The sequence below is a fragment of the Mustela erminea genome, chromosome 2 (assembly GCF_009829155.1).
Source record: "Mustela erminea isolate mMusErm1 chromosome 2, mMusErm1.Pri, whole genome shotgun sequence".
Taxonomy (NCBI): domain Eukaryota; kingdom Metazoa; phylum Chordata; class Mammalia; order Carnivora; family Mustelidae; genus Mustela; species Mustela erminea.
Window position 1 is genome coordinate 57308889 of NC_045615.1, and position 24180 is coordinate 57333068.

Consider the following 24180-nt stretch of genomic DNA (forward strand, 5'->3'; position numbering starts at 1 on the left):
TGAAAATATATTTATTTATAATCTGTTGGACAGGGAGAAAAAGATAGAAAATCATGTACAGTCTAATCTTATATTTAGAAAAGATGCTAATGAAGTTATGAAAAGTTGCAAGTCACTGTAATACTTATGTGGCATCTGCCAAAAGTGACTCAGTAATTCATCATCCTCCCCACCCACTGGGAGAAGACTTAAAATAAAACTGATTATGATTCTAAAATGATGAGAATAAGGATAATCAAATAAGTATTATAAATCAGGTTTTAAAAACAAGTTTAGAAATGTGTACATTTAATTCATTATTCCTCCTCCACTCCTGAAAGCTGATGCTTCTTAAAATGGACTACACCTTAGAATTAAGGAAACAGAGCACTGATTCCTAATATATTACTCCAATCGCACCCAGTGTCAACACACCACCACCACCATCATGTATATATAAGCTCTTGTAGTGCTCACAACTACATATCAACAGACAATAAATCACCTTAACCAATCACCCAAGCTTAAGCAGCAGGTATCAGGTACAGTCTATAGAGAATATAAACACAAAAGATTCTGTATTTCTAGAATACTAAGTAAGAATATTAAGTTTGTGGTATTGAGAGTACTCAGATAGTAGCCTGTGGTACCCTTTAAGCTGTTTTTAAATTCTTCAATGAAATCAATACTATTAATTTCATGTTTACTATACATAGGATTTTTGTCAAACTTATTATTTTTAAATTAATTCATAATCACCATTTAAAGACAAATTTTCCTCTTATCTAATGATTTTCATTCTATCTGTAAGTTCAGCTTACCTTTTTGTCTATAACAGCCATATTTCATTTTATCTCATCAGAAATACACAGTTATCTATTATGTACAAAGTTTTTCACATGTGCTTTCAAATGCCTACAAAGAGTAGATCAAGTTTTCAAATTTACATAAAACCACACTACACCAATTTACCAATATAAATATAAGTCTTCATACCTATTTATTCCATTCTATTTAGACAGTAACACTAACAAAATTCTTAATGTATATATCCCCACCACCTGTACTCTTTCCCTATGCTATCATATTGACACAACAGAACATCTCAATTCAGCAACCAAGTTTTACAACTACCATTCCGATCAAATGGTAATGCACCGAGATAATAATTCCCTTGAGTTTTAACATGTTAGGAGTACATTATTTATCTAAGACCGAAGGACCATGCCTTCCTGCATAAAAAACAAAGATAGCCACATCAATTTAATTCCATACATATGGTGCTACCTATTCAATTTATTAAAAATTTTAATAAACATAATAATCAAAACTAGTGCTCCAAACTTATGCTGTTCACGTGGAAGACACTACAAGAAGACACAATAGAGACTGCCTGGCAATAAGAGGTACAAATTCCTTCTATAGAGATGGAGAAATAAAAGGACAAATCTAATTGTCTAAAAGACAATTCACTGTACACATTTTATTTACAGTTTTGTACACTGTCTTAATATGAATGGGACCGCTTTTCTACTTGAGCCATTTTTTAACCAAAGCAAAATAACCTAAGTAATACAAAGTGTTAAAATACAGCATAAAGATACAAAAACAGACATACTAATTCTAATTAGGAATGTAATTATGATGTTACATTTTTTATAATCCACAATTATGTTTAGGAAATCACACAAACATAGATCACTGATTTGAATGAAATGCATAAATTTGTAGCAAAGCTTTGTAGTTACAAAAAAACAAAAAAATTACCAAAGAATGCACAAAATTAATGTTTATTCCACCTTTGTGTCATATTCCTGGATCCTTCACCAATGTTACATGAGGAAAAAAACAAAAGCAAAACAAATGAAAAACTGAAATCAGAATCACTAATGTTATCAAGTAGGGAAACAAATAAATTAAAATCTAGCAGCCATCAGCAAGAGTACAGCAAAGACAATGCTGTAAAAAGAAACAAAGAAAATTGCTAGAAAACTGTATGCATCATACTCTTTCAAACCAGCAAAATATGCTCCTGCATACAAAGGAACATAAACAAAATTTTTTTCCTGTAAGGTATAGAAATGCAAGTTCTTTTTTGAATATTGTGGATAGGTAAAATGTATTTGTAATGGTAATTCTACTAAGCTATTACAGAGTGGGCCAGGAACACACTTATGGATTCTGGGGATGATGTGTACTGTAATTCTTTGATTGGGATAGTGGACACTCTAGCCAAAATTTAAAAAAAAAAAAAAATATATGAACACAGAAGTACAAGACAAAGGCGAATGAGACTTCTCTTATATCTTAGCAACATTTAGATGGAAATCAAATTTAAATGCAGTCCACTCTGCTTTTGAAGAGGCTTTGGTTCAGCTCCCAAATCTCGATTGCTTGACGCAGTCTCCTATGAGAATACTCAGAAGGTGTCTTCTTAAACAACAAACCTATTTTTAGTGGTGGAGCCGCTCTTAGTAGCTGTGTCTGCATGGGACTGATAACCAATCACTATCTTTGGAGGAAGTCCTAACCTTTCCTTGTATACCCTCCTAGAAGAAGAAAAATAAAAATAGTAGACATTAATTTTCATTCACACACACTAAATTTGATATTCCTGTTCTTTACATTAAAAAAAAAAAGTCCAGAGCATGAAACAGGAAACTGCATAGCCTTTTCCTTTTAGTAAAATTTACCCTTCATTTTACAGCAATTTCAGTTAATCACTTAACCAGTATCTGAGACCTGTTAAGAGGTACTGTGTAATTACTAATAAATCAATAATAAGTAAAGCATGGACAGTCCCAGGGTGTTCATAGTATTTGATTATTTACAAACAATCACAAATACATACAGTGGAGCTGTATCATATGCATAACTCATTTATACAAAATTGCCTATATGTCTACTTTAATTTGCTGATATAAAATGCTACAATTTTATTTTACATATAAACCATAACAAATATTGTATATTACTACAAATTACATTTACCACACTTACTTTGTGGTATTTTCAGGGTAATTTAGAACATACATGATTTCTGCTTTATATACTAACTCTGCAACCTAATTTTCAAATAACATGTGACTCTATTTTAAGAACAAACTATGATGAGTGCCAAAATGGGTAAGTGTAGGGGCTGTGATATTGTATAACAAGGATGATCTAATCTTGTCTGTGAAATTAGAGAAATCTCCCCTTTAAAAGTCATGAGGTTAAAAGTAAAATGCTGAGAGAAAGAAGCACATATGAAGGCTGGGGAACAAAATAAGGCTGTGTGGTTATAGCTCATAAAGAAAAAGAGTATAGCAAAAAGGGTGACAATGTAAAATTGGGGCCAGATCACAGAGAGCACCACAGGTAAAGTTACGAATCCAGATATCTATTCTTAAGAAAAACAGCAACACTTCAAAAATAAACACCAAAATAAAGACATACGTTTATACATATTGGGAGCTAAATCCTCCAATATGATACTAGGATAGTTTTTATCCATATTCAACCTTCCAGAAGATTCTACTACCTTCCTTCAAATAAACTTTCTAAAAACAGTTTTATGATAACCAAAATTGTAACTATTATCAGATTTATGTTATGATACAGTGTATTCCCTTCCATTATACTTAATCATTAAAAATGCCAGAAAGCAGAGCACTGAGCCATGTAACTTGGAAGGGTTTAAAAAAAAATCCTCCCTTGAAAAACTGAAGTCAAATATTTCACAAAGATTTCAATAATTTTTAATACTGACACAAATACAAGATTTTCAAAGAAAAGAAATTTGTACTTATTTTTAAACTGTTTTAAAATATTAAATCCCACAACTAATAACTTTTGATGCTGACAGGAAGATTGAGAGTATGACCACAAACAACAGTCAACCTCTCTTTAAAGAAAACCTCTGTGGAATGGAACCTGGTAGATCTCTGTACCTTTTAATCTAGAAAGAAATTATGTTCATAGGAGAATTCATAATGTTTGGAAAAAAATCACAAAGGGCGAACCAAACATTTTGTGACCTATGACCAACACTTAATTTTAAAACAAAATTTAAAGTCAAATTTTACTAAGTTAAATGTAATAAAAAGATGATCCCAGTTAACAATGACCAATATATGGGGGTGGGGTGGGTGGAAGTGACAGGCAATTTTTACAAGGAATAATATTCACAAACAAAAAAATTAAAAACAAAACGTGGGTTTTAAAAATATGGTCAGAACTAAGATACTATTACTTAAATGTGACTGGAAGTTTATGTACAGTGTACACATATGTACACACAAGGCACATACATTATTTGCCAATACTCACTGAATTACTAAGAGTATTATAATATTAATGTTATGATTTTAAAATAGAAAAAAGACAATACTGTCATATGATAAATGAATAAAAGTCTACATGCCAAAACAGTGCAATCTGGTGATTGATTCTACACTCCCATTGTGAGGAAAAAGAAATTTTACAAAAACTTAAAAAAAAAACAAAAAAAACCCAAGAAAATAGTAATAGCAGTTTAAGATTATAACTTTTCATGAAACATTAGAAGTAAAATAGTCATCTACAAATCCAAGTATTTTTTTTAAGTTATAAATAACCATACTTCTGCTTCTAGTTATCTTAATATATTTTTATCTTAATATTTTAAAGGAAGTATACAAACAGAAAAACTTACCCTATATGTGTAACAGCCTCTCTGTTTTCACATTCAGTAGTCCATATTGCTATCTTATCACCTTTAGCTCTAACATTAACAACAGCTCCACATACATCATCACTGTAGTCATCAAAAGATTCTCCAATAAGGCACAGCAGCTTTAAAAAAGAAAAAAATTCAATCCCAAATTACATTAAATAAATTATACATTGCTTAATGAACTTACAAACGTTTCTTTACAAAACAGTTTTTTAATCAAAAGTTAACTTTTTGAACGTCTAAATTCTATTTATATATGTAGTTCTTTGTCCTGATTTTTCAAAAATTCATTTGTGTGTTTAATATCAAGATCATTAACAGTTATTTTAGTTTTTTAAGCAAGTGGGGCAATTGAGGTCAGGGCAAATGTAAAAGGCAAATTATCTTAATATTCATTTGCTCTGCTGCTGCTTCAACTTGCCAGCAAACAAGTATTAATGGAATAACTGAATAGTTGCTCATGCTGCCTCTTGTTCTGTTTTTCATGAACACAATTTTTTTTTTATTGTGGCAAATATAAAATTTACCCATTTTTACCATTTAAAAAAATGGGTTTTTTGATTTGAGTATGGACGACACAACATTAAATCACTTTTAACCATTTTTAAGGATATGGTTCAGTGGCATTAAGTACATTGACAACACTGTGTAACTATCACAACCATCCATCTCCAGAACATCTGTCATCTTATAGAGCTGAAATGACTTTAAAGTGGAATTCTAAAATGGATTTACTGATAATCTCCCCCCAAAACAAAATTAATCTCTTCATAAAAAAAGAAAAACCAAACAAATAAAAAACCCATTTATTGAAATACTGACAAACTGCTTAACTTCGTAAGTGCTAACTATAAATGAAACACTATGACAAGTGCTAAAAATCCAAAAGAGATTATTATCCTTATGTCTGATAGGTTGGGGTTTAGAACTTCTCACTAGAGAAAATGACAATTACCTCATATTTAATATATGTCTTATAAAGCCAAAAGTTCCAGGTTATAGCACAATATATAGGATCAATTTCATTGTTTGCTTCAATGATCTAAAAAATTTAGTATACAAATTAATACTCTTAAGACGGCTGTAAAACTTGTATAATACAAAAATGCAAGGTTCTAGAATTTTGAGGCTAATGAAATGACCAGGATGAGCTTACTATGGAAGGTGAAAGTAAACCGCCAATCTCTTTATATCTGATTTGTAATATGGTATGAGGTTTCACTGTACCAATATGTAAAACACACAGTATACACTGATAGTACAAAACTAATTGCTGGCTTAAGATTTTATAGGGTGGGCATCCTTATCTCTTAAATTAAGTAACCAATGTAAAATGTAACCCAAACTAAGTTTTAATATTCCAAAACTGCTTTATAATTTTAAAACCTTACTGTCTCTAGCCAAAAGCGATCCAGGTCACTCCGTCTCTGCTGCTTGTTCAATGTAATTAGCCATCGTCCTCCTCGTTTGTTTTTCTCATCTTCCCACATAGGCTCAATACCATCCTACAAGGTTAGTAGGTAACAGTATTAGACAAAATTGTTACTTTAATTGAGGAGAGCACTACAAAGAGGAAGCAACAACTCTGTCAACTTCTTACTTTGTTCTCCATCAAGCTGTTACTGATGTAGTGGGGAAAAAAGCAGGCAGGATTTAAAGCTATGGGACTACAGATTAGAGTCCTGACATAGTTATTAGCTATAAACCTTGGGGTTCCTTTAAGTTGAGGTTCTTAAACACCCAGAAATAGATACCCTTGAAAAGCTACATACATTTCTATATATAGAAAATATATGCAAAAATTATGCAATTTCGGAGTTAATGAATGCCCCACCCCCTACCACTTGACAAAACCCATTTGTAAATATGAATATCCCGAAGACCAATGCATCCAAGGTTAAGAATTCTTGATGAACTCTAGAGTTCTAGACTTCAGTCTACTCAAATGTGTAAGAAAGACTGGACTGGATGGTCAAAAATCAATCACAGTGTGTGTCCACAGAATAAGATTCTCAATTGCAATTATTTATAGCGGTAAGGCAAAATTTGTTTAGGCTAAAGCCCAGTAAAATTAATTTAATTATTCTCCAAAACTCAGAGTATTAATTATTCCTAAGTTTCTGACAAGATTTCTTACTGAGTAACTGAATGGTCCAGTCTTATAATGAATGTATGAAATCACCAGTTAAACATACCTTAAAAAGTGAGTAGTCACAGCCAGGCATTAAATTACTAGACAACTGGATGTGGTTGTACAGACTAGGTAAAAGAAAAGGACAATTATAAACACAGAATATGTAATGCAGAGTTTAGGTACTTACATATGCATTTAGAGAATATGATAAAATAAAAAGATAAAAGTTTGTTTACTTGTTTTTCTACTGAGTCAATTTCCATAATGGACCAAACAGGTATCTTAATAATGGTCAGTTCAAGAATCAGCATTTGATCATTTTCTAGAAAATACTATTAATGATTTTATTCTGACAAAAGTATATTTTGATGTATTAGTTAACTCAGTGCATATATATGTATATATAAGAAACTGAGAATAGGAGGTATGAGGCTGTTTTCTGTACATAAAAGAATTCATGATGCTAATAAGCAGTTTTAAACACACAAAAAAACAAATCAAGGAAAAGCAAGACAAACCTCCTGACTATCAGCACTGCATGACTGAAAGAAGACAACATTATTATCCTTGAAGTTGTCCAAGAAAAGACCAATGGTTCTCAAATACTGAAGTCATTACTAGTCAGTCGGCATAGCAATTATTTGGAAAGTTTTGGAAAAAAACAAGGAAGCAAACAAACAAAAACCACCCCAGGCCCTACTCCTGTGATTTTAATCCCTTTATATATAGGGTGGAACCCTGGAATCTATATTTCTAAACTTTTCCCCAAGTATCAATATAACAGAGTAACACTTGCAATGACTTAAATATTCACTAGCCTGAAGGTAGAAGGCTAAATCATTTGACCTCCTAAAATTATAATAAAATTGGCAACAGATTTAAGGATGTTTTGCCTGTCTCCAACATTAGATGCAGAAACATGATCTCTGCTACATTTGCAGACCATGGACAATGCTATTATCCTTAGTCAGATTCTCTTGATGCTATTTTAATCCAGAAATATTTCAAGCAGAATTTTAAGAAAGATTCTGGCATCGTTTGGATCACATTCCACAGGATTACATACAAATCCAATTTGGGGGAAGGCAGCCCAAGGCTGAATAAGATATGCACAGTTACTCATCGGTCACTCTTCCAAACTACATTATCATTGGCAGCTTCCACTAGGCAAAAGAGAAGAGGCCTGGATAGTAACAGTAACTATAGAATTAGCACCACCACTTTACGAAATTATTGGAGAGGGTGGAAATGCCTTCTTCAATGGCACTCAAGGTAGAAATGCCCAATGCTTCTTTATGCCTTCTCCTTTCTCCTTCACTGTGCTCTAAAGTCTATTAAGTTTATAGTAATGAGTATTCGTAGTGACACATTTAAACAGAATCAGAGCACTACAGATGAGACTGGATAAGTCCCAAAGGGCTCAACAGTTGTTTAACACTATATCTGCCAGGAAAAAAAAGTGAGAAATTAAGTGCTTAGTTATTTACAGAAAGCTAAAGAATTCCTTCATATGTCTAAGTGTGAAAGTCTACTATGCAATGACATTGCTTACACAAAACTAATGTATGGGGCCATGCTGTAATTACAGGCTCACTTAGAAACCCAATTATGTAAACCCGTGAAAAGCCTAACAAACCAGATAAATGCAGATCTGGTTCAGAGGGGGAAATGGTTCCCAAGACTCTTGTTCTTCCTCTTCCATAGGAGACTGAAGACTTTTTAGAGGACTCAAATAAATACAATCAAAGAAGAAAATCACTCGATGTTTTGATGGAAGGGCAAAACACAGTAACCCTAGTTTAATTAGACAACTAAACCTATGAATTACTGGGGATTTAAATACAGTTGCATTACTTCAAAAAAAGATAATGATTTCAATATAAAGTGACCACTCAAAGTACAGAGCTCAAAATTTAAGAGTTATCTCAAATTTTTCTATGCTTTTCCCCCCAGTGATTCAAATGCACATTTAATGCCTATTATGGGCAAAGCACTGCAAAGATACAGAAGAATACGGTTTCTGCCCTGGAAGAAGTATACATATATGAATATTCTGACAATCTGTTCTTTTTTGTGGGCAAAATATACTCAGGGGTTATGTTAATACATAAGAGTTATATCACTGATTCAACATATATAGGATCCAAAAAAATACTAGATGTACAAATTAGAATTTTTAGATAAGTTTACACCTCTTAAAAATGTTTTAAAAGTTTTATCTTTGAAATGAAAATCATTTTTCAAATAAATTACATCCTAAATTAATTTGTTTTTCGAGAATCAATAGAACAAAACTTCTTCAAAAGACTTTACAAATTTTAAATTTTACTTTACCTAAATTTTGCTTGGACAAACCTTTCAGCCTTTGAAAAATCTCAGAATCTGTATCACAGAAAATCCTAGGTGTTACACCAAAAAAAATTTGCAAAAATGGAACCTAACAAAGCTCCTGAGTATGGGGCAAATGTATCTAGGCAACCAAGAAAGGGGACAGGTTCCAACATATTGTCAAAAGTTCTAGAAGCAACAAAGGACTCTCAAGGGAAGGATCTCTTAGGACAAGAATATAGAATATACACAGGGCTAAAGGCTGACAAGACTAAACTTTCCAATTCAAACAGTTCTGAGGAGATGGACAAACAAAAAGGTAGGTCTACAGATGAACATCTATTGTTTACTCTATCCTCCATTTTGGAAATGTGACTTAAAATGAAAAATTACACATTTAATAAAACAAACATCCTAAAATGGTTACTTACGCCCAAAAGTCTTCAACAGTATCAAACTTAGAGATCAGCCGAAGGTTTGCTTGCCAAGTTTTGCTTTTATCGTTTTTAAAAAACCAGAGTGCCCATCTAAAAGTAAAAAGTCAGTGTCAAACATGGTAGTTTTTACATTCACATTCCTAGCCGCATTCTTCACAACAGCCAAAGGAAGGAAGCAGCCCAATTGTCCACTAACAGATGAGTAGATAAACAAAATCTGGTTTAAATATACAGTGGAATATGTGTCAGACTTAAAAACAAAGTCTGAGGATGAACCTTAAGGACATTACAAGTGAAATAAGCCAATCACGAAAGACAAACAGTATGAATCTACTTGTATGAAGTATTTAAAGTAATCAAATTCAGAGACAGAAGGTAAAATGGCAGGGGCTAGAAGGAAAGGGAATGGACAACTGTTTAATGGATACAGAGTTTTAGTTTTGCAAGATGAAAAAGAGTTCTGGAGACTGGATGCACTACAGCATGGATGTACTCAATGCTACTGAACCATACACTTAAAAAATGGCTAAGATGGTAAATTCTGTTATGGTGTATTTTACCACAATTAAAAATTTATATTAATTTAAAAATAATTTTAAATGGTAGATAATATAGTAGCAAATAATGAGTAGTTTTCGCTCTTTCATTTAGAAAGTATGTATTCTGGGCCCCTGGGTGGCTCAGTTGTTCCACATCTGCCTTCGGCTCTGGTCATGGTCCCAGGGTCCTGGGATCAGGCCCTGCATAGGGCTCCCTGCTCGGCGGGAGGTCTGCTTCTCCCTCACTCTCTCCCCCTGCTTGTGTTCCCTCTCCCTGTGTGTCTATTGCAGAGAGAGACACAGGGAGAGAGGGAACACAAGCAGAGGGAGAGGCTGAGGGAGAAGCAGGCCTCCCAGGACCCTGGGACCATGACCAGAGCGGAAGGCAGATGTAGAATGACAGAGCCACCCAGGCGCCCCTAAAAAAGATCTTTAAAGGAAAAAAAAAAAACAAGTATGTATTTTGTACCTACTTCCTAACAGATTCTCTGCCATACTTTAGAGACCCATTGGGTTCATCCATTAGAGTAATTCACAGAAGTGTTAATAGACAATTACAGAGTGCCAACTGCTCTGACAGAAATAAAGAAGCAGTTACTTAAGAAAAACAGTAGAAGCACTGAAAAGTGCAGAAAAGAAAGCAGAGAGCAAGAAAGCTGAATTTTCAGAGAAATGCAAAGGTATTAGCCAAGAGTGGAAAATAAGAGACTCCTAAAAAAGGGGGGGGAACTATGAAATGCAATTCTCTCTTTACACAAGCACACAAATGAGAAAATAACAAAATAAAAGGATTCACTGAGTAATGCTGTCACATGCTGTGAAATAATGTATACTAGTTTCTATATATCTGTATATAACTGTTAAAAAAAGTTTTATTCTAATACCTAGAATACAAACTCATGTCACATCAAAGTTACACTTAAATAGCCCAAGATAACATCTTTAGTACAATTATCTGAATTACAATACCAAAGGTAACTCAAGAGGGAAATTTCATTTTCTCACTGAGAATAAGGTTGTCTGAAGACAGGTTTCCAAGCACATTATATATACTTCACAACTCCATAATTAACGCTTGGATTATCTGACATAAAAATGAGATGCATTTCAACATCCGTTTGACAATGTGAATTTGCCAAGCCGCTAAGGACAAAAAAGAAAAAAAGCAAAGGCGTAGAAATTATTAAGGACACATGTAATAAGGTCAAGTACTGTATACTCTGGTTTTCCAAAATTAATTTAATCTTTTCTGAAAATATTCAAAATAGAACAACCATATCATCTAGCAATTCCACTTCTGGGTATTTACTGAAGAAAATGAAAACACTAACTCAAAAAGATGTATGCACCACCCTCATGTTTATGCAGCATTATTTACATGTGGAAATCACCTCAGTACCCATCAATGAATAAATGGGTGAAGAAAATGTTGTATGTACACAATAGAGTATTATTTGCCCACAAAAAAAGAAGAAATCTGTCATTTGAGACATTGGATGAACATGGAGGGCACATGTTAAGTAAGTCAGACAAAGAAAGACAAATACTGTTATGTTTCTCATTTATATGGGGAAATCTTAAAACAAAAAACTAAAAAAACCAAGGTCATAAACACAGAAAGAGTGGTGGCTGCCAGAGGTAGGGGTTGGGTAAAAAGAAGTGAAGAGGGTCAAAAGGTACAAAGTTCCAGTTATAAAATACATAAGTCATTAATGATATACAACATGGAGACTATGGTTAATGACAATGTATTATGTATATGAAAAGTAGATAAGAGAGTAAATCTCAAAAGTTCTCATTACAAGGAAAAAAACCTTTTTTTAAGTATGGTGACAGATATTATGTAAACTTTCTACAGTGATCATTTCACAATACAGTTATGATGGACACTGGGGAGGGTAGGTGCTATGGTGAGTGCTGTGAATTGTCTAAGACTGATGATTCACAGACCTGTACCCCTGAAGCAAATAATACATTATATGCTAATACAAAAAAAAAAAAAAAACAACACAAATACTGAGTCATGTTTTACACCTGAAACTAATGTTATATGTGAATTATACCTCAATTAAAAATGATTAATAAAATTCTTTTTTTTTTTTTACTGCATCCAGCGATTGGACATATAAAAATTTATCCTAACAAAATAATTAGATGATTAGGTAAAAATGTTTGTACGAGAATGTTCTTCATGTTGGAAAATCTGGAAACATCTTAAGCACTTTCAACAAGGGATCATTTAAATCCAGTTATCAAAATGTGGTTTGCAAATGCTTAGGGGACTTCAGGACCCTTTCAGGGAACTCTGATCCGTAAGAACTATTTTCATAACAATGCTAAGACATTATTTTATTTTTCCCTGTGTTGACATCTGTACTAATGGTACAAAAGCAATGGTGGACTAAATCGGCTGGTATCTTAGCAAGTTCCATACAATGGTATCAAATCCTACTAGCAGTCACTACACCCTTTACTTTCACCACCTCTGAGAGTAACAACGTCAGTTGCAATTAAGAACGCCAATGATGAAACACAGTAATTGGTTTCATTGAATTTTAATCTAGCTACATCTTTTTCATATTCTGCAAAAAATCAAAATCAACAACAAAACATTTCCATATACCAAAGTACAATCAATGCTTAAGGAACTGAATTGTAAACTAGCCACTTTTTTCATAGAACTCCATTTTAACCATGACTGATAGAAAAACACAGTTATTTCTTGAAAATGAAGAGAGTGAGCTTCCATGAGAAAATCAGAAGTCTGGAAAGACTGCATGTGCCACTGTGACAAACTTACCACAACTAAAACACATTTCTGATGAGTTTAGTAGTGATATTAATGAACGTTACTGTTTCCATACTGCATAATAAGAACTATCAGTATCTAGAAGATCTGCATAACTCACTGAAGCAATGTTTTCCAAAGGACCCCTGGTGTTTCAAAATCATGCATGGGTAAAAGGTCCATGCCAAATGCAAGACAGGCCAATAGATATTAATGAAACAAAGAAGGAAAGATTCTTGGATAGGTTTTCAGATTGTACATTGCAGCTGACCTATAAAAAAAGTATTATCAAAGGATAGTATCTATAATTAACTTACAAGGCTATTAAAAATCCTCCTTTTCCAACCATGTACTTGTATGAGGACATATACTCTTATACTTCCTATGAAACAACTTATCTCCTTCACAGACTGAATGCAGCTATACAAACTTCTGTTAAGACAGGCACTTAAAGAGATTTATAAAAATGCTATTCTTCCCACTATATTTTTCAGTATTTTTTCATAAAAAATATTTGTTAACGTGCAATGGATTTTCTAAATGAATATATAATTTTAGATTTTCTCAGGTTTATTTTCTAATATACTAAAGGGAAATAGATAAAAATCTACATAACCAAAGCTCTGTGGGGTCCTCAACAAAAAGGTCTTGAGACCAAAAATTTAAGAACTGCTGACTTAAATAAAATATACACCAATAAAATAGAACCATGCAGCTATTAAACAGAATAATTATGTGGATAAAGTTATTCCTAAGATGGACATGAAACCCAGAAGCCATGGAGGAAAGGTGCTACTGGACTACATAAAAACCAAAACCTGTTAAAAATAAAGAAAAGAAAAAAACTGTTTTAAAAAAATATAATTCCACAAACAATGTTAAAAGACAAATTATTTGGATAAATCATTTTCACCTTAATGTCCTACATGGGTAAGTCAGCAGCCCTACTTACAATGCCTGGAAATAAACTTTTTTATTTTTAAAGATTAATTTATTTTGGAAAGATTGCTGGAGGGGCAGGGAGGGGGATCTCAAGCAGACTCCCTGCTGAGTGCAGAGCCCAATACCAGGGCTTGATCTCAAAACCCTGAAATCACCATCTGAGTCAAACTCAAAAGAGGGACACTTAACAAAGCCACCCAGGCACCCTGGAAATAAAACTTTAAAGAATACCCGTTTCCCATACCTAGACAAAAGAGCAGACTGTCCACAGATAAAAACAAAAATGTTCCATATATATGACAAAGCTGTGCAATGTCAAAAAGAAATGCAAATTTAGGGACACCTGGCTGGCTCGGTCGGTTAACCATCTGCCTTTGGCTCAGGTCATGATCCCAGTCCTGGTATTGAGCTCCCCAGCCTGCTTCTCTCTCCCCCGCTCCTTATGTGCTCTCTCTCAGACAAAGAAATAAATAAAATCTTTTTTAAAATGCAAATTTAAAATCAGAATACATTGTTTTTTTATAAATCAGACTAGGACCAATTGCAAAGATGTAGAAACCAAGAACTCAGATTGCTAAGAGCCTAAGCTGATAAAGGAGGATAATTCGGCAATTATCTATTTAGGCTGTTAAAGCATAGTCAGTCTTTCACCTAAGAAATCTGAAATCTTGGGCCTCCTGGGTGGCTCAGTCAGTTAGGCATCTGCCTTTAGCTTGGGTCCTGATCTAAGGATCCTCAAATCAAGCTCCCTCCTCAGCTGGGAACCTACTTCTCCCTCTCCCTCTGCTCTTCCCCACCGCTCTCTCAAGTAAATAAAATCTTTTTTTAAAAATCTGAAATTTTAGCTAATAAATATATTCCCACAAGTACACAAAAAACATACAGGAATGCATATACTACAACAGTGTAAAGAGGAAACAGAAAAAGTCTAAATACCCATTAATATTAAGCTGACAAAATACGTGACTATTTATCACAAAGTTTAAAATAACAGGGCAAAATCTGCACAAACAAAAATGTTAACAGTTTTGTCACCTGTATAAAGAAAAAAACAGACCTGCACACTGAAAAGCTTTGGAAGACTACAAAACAAAATTAACACTGACTACTCCAGGGAGTGAAGAAAAGTAAAATGGAAAAGAGAGTATCTAAGGAAAACAGAGAACTTTTACTTAACATACTCGTACCCTGATAATTTACTCTTATAATTATTATACATTTTTAATAATGCATAATTATGCAATGTTTACAAAAAAGTAAATAATGAGGAAACTACCAAGATCTGAACATAAAACATCTTGGAATATTTTTCCAAATGATAGTATTTTACACAATGATATTATTACTGAAGTAGAATTCATAGAAAAATTGAAATCCTCAGAGACTTCATTTAGGGTTAATCAGTTTATCTACTAATGACATTTTTCAAGCTCTTCTTGAATTTTATTCAAGCTGTGAGGGATATATGCTTTGATTACCTCTCCCAGCAACAGCAATACCAAAAACTAACTTCAAAGACAAAAGGCATACAAAGTTAGCTTTTTGTAAGACAATACTAAAAATATGAAAAGAAAGCACACAAAAAAAACCAAAACAGGAGTGCCTCAGTGGCTCAGTCGATTGAGCTTCCAACTTTTAGTGGGGAGTCTGCTTGAGATTCTCTCCCTCTGCCCCTTCCCCTGCTTGTACATGCATTCACCATCTGCCTCTCTCTCTAAAATGAATAGATATTCAAAAAAATTTTTTTAAATACCTTCCTTAAGGGTTTTGGTGCAACTTTTATGTTGAATTATATGAAATTGCCACTCATCAATTGTTCAACTTTGGTACAATGCTTTCCCCTGAGGAAGGATTTTTACCCTTTATGGACTATTTGACTTTTTATGGCTCACTCATTTGCTGACAATCCCCACTTACAAACAATGAGTTTCTTCCTCACTACAGGATATGCTGAAACAGGTATCTTATGAAAAAACTACCTAAAACATGTTTGGACTTTATTTCAATAAGTCTACCATGATAATGAAGAAATGATGAAAAAAAAATTCAGGCCATAAAGAGAAAATGCATTGTATGGGTAAGTGAAACTATAGGTATATATCAGAGATACTGCAGATGCGGTTCTAAACCACCACACTAAAGTAAGTATTAGAATAAAGGAAGGCAGACTACTGAAGTTTTTTGGATTCCAGATGCACATAAAAGTTATGTTTACACTATTACTGTATTCTAGTAAGGGTGCAATATCATTATCTAAAAAACCTAATGAATATACCTTAATTTAAAAATACTTTAGTGTAGAGGCACCTGGGTGGCTCAGTTGGTTAGGCAACTGCCTTTGGCTCAGGTCATGATCCTGGAGTCCGGGGATCGAGTCCCACATCAGGCTCCCTACTCAGCAGGGAATCTGCTTCTCCCTCTGACCCTCCACTTTTCGTACTTTCTCTCTCTCTCTCTCTCAAATAAAAAAATAAAATCTTAAAAGAAATACTTTATTGCTAAAAAACATCATCCAAGCTTTTAGTGAGTCAAAATCCTTTTGCTAATGGAAGGTCCTATTTTGATGATGCTGGCTGCTGACTGATAAGGGGGTGGTTACTGAAAGATGGGGGAAGCTGTGGTAAGACAAACAATGAAGTCTCCCACATTAATTGACTCTTCCTTTCACAAACGATTTATCTGCAACACGCAATGTTGTTTGGATACTTTTATCTGCAGAGCTTCTTTTGAATTGGAGTCAGCCCTCTTAAACTCTGCTGCTGCTTTATCAATTAAGTTTATGTAATATTCTAAATCCTTTGTTGTTATTTCAACAATCTTCACAGGATCTTCACCAGGAGTAGGTTCCATCTCAAGAAAACATCTTTGCTCATCTATAACAAGCAACTCCTCATCTATTCAAGTATTATGATGAGTTGTAGCACTGCAGTCCTAATCTTCAGGCTCCACTTCTAATTCTACTTCTTTGCTATTTTTACTACATCTGCAGTTACTTCCTCCACCAAAGTCTTAAATCCCTCAAAATCAACCAGGAAGACTGGAATCAACTTCTTCCAAACGTCATTCATGTTGACATTCTGACCTCTACATATGGAATCATGAATGTTCTTACCAGCATTTTAGAATGGTTGAATCCTTTCCAGAAGGTTTTCAGTGTACTTTATCCAGATCAATCAGACAAACCCCTATCTATATGGCAGCTACAGTTTTACAAAATGCATTTCTTAAACAGTAAGACTTCAAATTCAGAATTACTCCTTTATTCAGATGTTGTATACACTGCCAAAGAGATATATTAGCAGGCATGAAAACAACATGCATCTTGTATATCAGAACTCTTGGGTGACCAAGTACATTGTTTTAGGAGCATTAGTATTTTGAAAGGAATTTTTCTGCTCTGAGCAGGTTTGAACAGTGGGCTTAAAATATTCAGCAAACTGCTTTGTAAAACACAAGTGCTGTCATTCAGACTTTACTGATTCATTTACAAAGCACTGTTAAGAGTAGATCTGGTATAATTCTTTAGGACTCTGGTATTTACAGGACGGTAAATAAGCACTGGCTTCAACCTAAAGTCACTGGCTATATTAGACCCTAACAGGAGTCAGCCTGTCCTTGGAAGCTAGGTACTGACTTCTCCTTTCTAGCTATGAAAGTCCATCCACATGACATCTTCCACTAGAACGCTTTGTCATTTACACTGAAAACCTGTTATTTAGTGTAGCCAGCTTCGTAACAATCTTAGCTAGATCGTCTGGATAACCTGGAGCAGCGTCTACATCAGCCCTTGCATTTTTATGTTAGAAAAACAGCTTCTTTTCTTAAGCCTCAGGGACCAAACCTGTGTTAGCTTTAAACTTTTATTCTGCAGATTCCTCCACTCTCTCAGCCTTCACAGAATTGAAGAGCATTAGGACCTTGCTCGGGATTAGGTTTGGCTTAAGGGAATATTGTGGATGGTCTGATCTTCTATCCAGACCACTTAAACTTTCTCCCTATCAGCACTAGGGGTGTTTCATTTTCTTATTCATGTGCTCACTGGAGTAGCACTTTTAATATCCTTCAAGAACTTTTCCTATGCATTCCTAAGTTGGCTGTTTAGTGCAAGAGACTTAGTTTTTGGCCCATCTCAGTTTTCAACACGCTTCCTCGCTAAGATTAATCGCTTCTAGCTTTTGATTTAAAGTGAGATGTGTAGGACTCTTCCTTTCACTTGAGTATTTACAGGCTACTATAGGGTTATTACTTGGCCTAATTTCAATATTGTTCTCTCTCAGGGAAAAGGGAGACCCAAGGAGAGGCAAAGAGATGGGGAACAACTAATGAGTAAAGCAATTAGAACACACAATATTTATTAAGTATGTCATCTCATATGGGCACAGTTCATGATGCCCCAAAATGATTATAGTAATTACATCAAAGATCATTGATTTCAGATGACCATAACAAACACCATGAAAAAGTTTGAGACAGATTCTAAGACTTGCCCAAATGTGACAGAGAGACACAAAATGAACAAATGCTACTGGAAAAATGGCACCAACTTGCTCAAAGTAGGGTCACCACAAAACTTCAATTTGTAAAAAATGAAGTTTTGGGCGCCTGGGTGGCTCAGTGGGTTAAGCCTCTGCCTTCGGCTCAGGTCATGATCCCAGGATCCTAGGATCAAGGCCTGCATCTCTGCTCAGCAGGGAGCCTGCTTCCCCCTCTCTCTCTGCCTGCCTCTTTGCCTACTTGTGATCTCTCTCTCTCTCTCTCTCTGTCAAATAAATAAATAAAATCTTAAAAAAAAAAAAAGTTTCTGCAAAATGCAATAAAACAAGGGATGCCTGTGAAACATATATAGGATTATGGGATTTTTAGAGTAGACAGGGTTAAAAAGTCTTGGGGTAAGGGAATGAATGGAATTGAAATATTTATATATCCTCAAATAAATTCTAATTTACTTCCCTCCAAATTCTTAAAATATTTCTGCCTTGCCCTTTTCTTTCTACCATCAGCTCTTAGAGCATTCATGTTACTTTTCATTACATAAACCATAAACACACAAACATACTGGGAAGGGGTGGGGTAGAACTGGAAAAATATATAATGAGCTACTACTTGACTATGAAACTTAACTCATCCTTCTTTTTTTAAAGGAGGCTCCACACTCAACATGGAGCTTGAACTCACAACCCCTGAGATCAAGAACTGCATGCTCTACCAAGTGAGCCATCTAGGTGTCCTGAAACTTAATTCATCCTAACCTCTCCTAATTTGTCTTAAAAAGAAACCAACCAACCTCTAGACTCCACATCCCCCAGCCTTTTCTCCTTCACAGGCCGACTTCAAGTTGCTTATTCTTGCTCTATAATACATTTGTATTCACTATACCAACTACTCCAAGCTTTTTCCATCATCTACATTCTACTAAACTTTCTTCTACATTAGCAAGGACTTTATCATTCAATCCAATGGCCATTTTGAGCTTTTTTCAAATTGTTTAATCCAATGGATATTTGACCTTTTTGTGTAACATATGCTATTGACCACCTATCCTTGAAACAAACCATTTTCTTTGTTTCCCTGACTGCCACTCTGTCCTAGTTTACACAGTTTATGTCTAAACCTTTCACAGGCATTATTCCTCCAAAAAATCCGTTATAAGCTGGTATCCAAACCTCTCTGTCTTGAGTCAAGTTCACTTCAAAGAGAATTCATTTGCTATAGTTTCACTTACCACCAATTACTGATAAGACTTTACACCCAATGTCTCAACCAGTTCTCTTTTCTGCGCTCAAGACTCGCACATAAAACTGCTTGCTAAAAACAGGTTATCCAAGTGAAAATGGAATCCTCAGCCTAATATAACTAAAACTAGTCTCACCTAATTGTTCCCCAAACCTGTCCTATTTTACCATTCTCCTCATTGCCTCAGTCAAAAGAACATGTGTCAGAAGGCTTACCTGTTCTGTAAAGGATGTTTAATATAGTGTTCTGGGTTAGCAACCTCCTGATTAGATTCTGTTTTCTCTTCTTCTGTAGGCGGGGGATTAGGAGTAGGGGTGGTTTCCTAATGGAAAATAATAAAATATTATTTTAAATTTCTTAACATAACTATGATAGCAATACTCTAAACAAATACTGCCAATATTCTTTAAGAATTATAAAAGAATTTCATAAAATAGGCCAAAAACAAACGCTGAGAAAACCACCAGATTCTCCATTCTAGCATCTCTTCACTAAGAGCAAAAGGCTTCTCAATAAAAACACAGTAACAATACTATATACAGTTATCTGACACACATTTTGGTATCAGAAAGATTGTTAGACACCATGCAACAAAGTTAAGGAATCAGCTGTCTTTCCTAACATACCACTAAAGTACTATGTAGGGTTTGGAGGGTGGGGGAAGTGTACCTAAAGTTTGGAGAGTATAATATGACAAAAGAAAGCTTATAAATTGATGAAGCCAATACTGCACAGGCTCTTCCTTCTTGTCACACTATTTATTATATGTTAACTTAGAAGTTCAGCAACTTCTATCACTTTCAAAGGCCCCAGGCAAAAAAGCTTGATGTTGGCTTGATCCTAAATCTCCTTCTAGGTTAGACATAATATTGCAATCTACAAATGTCGGGAAAAGGGATGCCTGGGTGGCTCAGTCACTTAAGTCTCTGCCTTTGGCTCATGTCATGATCCCAGGGTTCTGGGATGGATCCCTGCTTCTCCCTCTGCCTGCCAGACCCCTTGATTGTCCTTTCTCTTTCTCTGTCAAAAAACAAACTCTTAAAAAAAAAAAAAATCCTTAAAAACTCTCAGAAAAAAAGGAGCTTGGGGATAATCTGTGTTCTCCAGATTGCTCCATGTAGCTCTTCACCTAATTATAAACTACTGTCAACACAGCTGGATACCACGGAAAGGCACCAGAAGCTAAAACAAAAGCTGATTTTTTTCAAAAAGGGCAACACAAAAAGAGTCTAGGGATCATATTTCAACTGAACTAGCAAAACAACAAAGATCTATGTTCACATTAACAGGATTGTGCAAGTCAGGGATGGAAGATCTATAAGACAGGTGTTAAGTATTCATCATTTTACAAAATACATTTTCCTTAATAACATGACATATCTAGGAGCTAATTTCTACTAGCCTATGAAGTCGCTTATAATAGAGGCTATGCCTTGATTTTGCTCACAACTGTAATGCCAATGAGATCAGCAGGAACTTAGTGGCTTGATTATGTAAGAAATAAAATAAATGTAAACATTTAAAAGCAATTAAGACCCCAAAATTTATACAGTCAATGCCCTAAAATCATTTTTACCAGGATTTTTCTATCACAATTTACATCTGCATATAGATAATTACAAAATGCCATTCCTTAACCCACCAGCTTAAAATTAATAATTTCCAGACAGAGGCAGTCTCAATGGGTCAAGAAACAGGCAACAGTTACACAGACTAAGTGGGCTTAGATAGGGTAGTAGAGAAAAATGGGCTAGAGAGATGTTAAGCCTCAACAATCTATGTAAAAGTCCCTCAGAAATCCTTGGCTAGTTCCTAAGCTGTGATGTTCAGAGTACAGCTCTGGGTAGTATAGCAGAGAAAGCTCAGCCAAGACTTCAGGGGCTGAATACCATTAGCAAGACTGGGTTCACACCTGAAAGCTGAGTGAAAATCCTGGGTTTTCACTGGGTTCACACCTGAAAGCTGAGTGAAAATCCTCAGCTTTCAGATGAAATCCTAGAAAGGAAATCAGGTGAAATACATCTGTCTAACAAATCCTAAAACCAATCTTTGACAGGATCAAGGTAATCTACCTACAAATTAAGTGCCTCCAAGAACCAAACTCTACATTCTTCAGAAGAGAACATAATTCTGTGTCTCTATGAATGCTATTTACAATATCCTATCCAACAATCAAACATTACTAGACATGCAAAGAATTTTTCTTAAAGATTTTATTTATTTATGGGGCATCTGGGTGGCTCAGTTGGTTAAATGTCTGCCTTTAGCTCAGGTCACGATCCCAGGATCCTGGGATTGAGCCCTGCACTGGGCTCCTTGCTCAGCAGGGAGACTGCTGCTTCTGCTTGCTCCCCTGCCTGCCACTCCCTGTTTGTGCTGTATCTTACTCTTTGCTTTCTTTCGAATAAATAAATAAATAAGTCTTAAGATATGTTATATATTCTTATATATTCAGAGAGAGTGAGAGAGTACAAGCAGGTGGGAGCAGCAGAAGGAGAGGGAGAAGCAGGCTCCACTCAGGGCTCAGAGATTGTGATCTGATATGAAGGCAGATGCTTAACTAACTGTTCCACCCACACGCCCTTGCAAAGAATTTTTTTAAAGTCACTAATGATCAAGAGATTAATCTGTCCACAGAAAGACATCGAGACCTGAAAACAGCAAACAAAGACATAATAACTAAAATTACTCTAGTAAAATAGGAGAAAAGATGAAAAAAAAATGTGGAGTTTTGAAAAGATAATGGAAATCTATTTTTAAAGAGAACCAAATAAACATTATGGAAATGCCAAGTACAATGTCTGAAATTAAGACTTCCCTGGGGGGGGCACCAGGGTGGCAAGGTTGGTTAGGCATCCGACTCTTCCTTTTAGCTCAGGTCATAATCTCAGAGTCATGAAAGTGAGCCCCACATGGGGCTCCACACTCAGCAAGGAATCTGCCTGAGATTCTCACTCCCTCTGCTCTCCCCCTGCTCAAGCTCTCTAGCTCGCAAATAAATAAATAAATAAATAAATAAATAAAACTTAAAGAGTTCACTGAATGATTAACAACAAATTCAACTCTACAGAATGTGAGATTGGTGAACTTAAACATAGGTCAACAGAAGATACTCAAATACAGACAGAGAAAAATAGATGGTAAACACTGTGGAAAATGGTTAAAAAGTTCAAGTACAAGATGAGAGAATCGAAAGAAGCAATATACAAACAATGACCAAAATTTACCAAATCTCATCAGAAACCCAAGTCACAGATTCAAAAAGCTCAAGGAACTCCAAGCAGTAAAATACACACAAATTTATACCTATGCATATCAAATTCAAACTACTGAAAACTTAAAGAAGTCACATTATAAGTAATTAGGAAAGAGGACATAGACACACAAACACACACACCCCTTTCTTAAGAATAAGATTAACAGCTAACTTCCCAAAGAAACTATGGAAGCCACTAAGACAACAGAATGACATCTCTACACTGAAAGAAAAATTGTTAACCTAGAATTCAGTGCCTAGGAAAAACATCCTTCAGAACTGGATAAATACACAGATGCACACAGACAGAAACAACCCCCTCTTCCTCAACACATACATACAGATCCAAAATAAAGAGGAACAAACACCAAAGGAAAAAAGTCGACAGGCTAGAGAGCCCAGGTAGGAACATGAAAATGTAAAAAAGAATGAAAATCACTGGAAAATGTAAACAGATCAATTTGTCAAAGACTATGAACAGTTTAGAAGAACAATAATAATGATGTCTCATGAAGTTTAAAATAGTAATGATGGTTCTAGTGAAGAGCTGGGTATATATAAATTTGTAAAGTTGGCTGTACAGCATATTCTTCCTTCAGAAGTTAAGTGCTATAAATGATCTTATTTATCTACAATAAGAGACGAGTAAAATGTACTCCTAAGTTCAAAATCCTCAGTACAAACCATACTTTCCCAATGTTTACTTAAACAGTTTATGTCAGCAGCACATAAAACCAATTTCAGTATGAATAATTACAAGTTTTATGAGATCCAAAATGTCACCTGCTAAACTTAGTATTTTCCTTCCTTCTTGGTTACTTGAATCTTTTCACAATGAGGAGAATGATCAAAGACTTAGATGGTATTAAAAATTTCTGGACACATAGGAACTAAAAGCAGGTAATAACTCAGGAAAAAATATATTAAGTTCCTAGAATTTAAGTTTCTTTCGAATTAAAAGTCCTACCTTAACTGATGTTTCAGTCTTTACATTTATAATTTTGAATTTTTCTTATAACTAAAAATAAGTACTCAACTTTAAATAAATGTGTGATTGTATAAAAATGTAAAAATCTTTCAGCCTCCACTTTTAATATTACACAAATACGCTAAATGTTAAGACAAATACTCTAAAACACCCCCCCAAAATTATTAAACACAATCATCTTTCAGTATTTAAAACTTTTAAGATTTTCTTTATTTATTTGACAGAAACAGAGCAAGAGAATATAAGCAGGGAAGACAGCAGAGGGGGAGAAAGAGGCTCCCTGCTGAGCAAGGAGCCAGACTGGAGGCTCAGTCGACTTGATGCTTAACCCATCTCCCTTTTATTTAAAGATTTTAAGCA

The 24180-nt window shown here is 34.7% G+C and overlaps 1 protein-coding gene across 2 annotated transcripts in view; it reads right to left on the reverse strand.

The window, feature by feature from the left end:
- Positions 1-1246: 1246 nt before the first annotated feature.
- Positions 1247-24180, reverse strand: part of EIF4E (eukaryotic translation initiation factor 4E) — a 44405-nt gene continuing 21471 nt past the window's right edge. For both annotated transcript variants that reach the window (XM_032332967.1, XM_032332966.1), the window contains 6 exons: positions 19792-19898; positions 9569-9664; positions 6871-6934; positions 6067-6180; positions 4655-4794; positions 1247-2528 (listed from right to left, as the gene is read on the reverse strand). In XM_032332967.1, the coding sequence (XP_032188858.1) occupies positions 2414-2528; positions 4655-4794; positions 6067-6180; positions 6871-6934; positions 9569-9664; positions 19792-19898 (636 nt within the window). In that variant the 3' untranslated portion in view covers positions 1247-2413. The remainder of the gene's footprint in view (positions 2529-4654; positions 4795-6066; positions 6181-6870; positions 6935-9568; positions 9665-19791; positions 19899-24180) is intronic.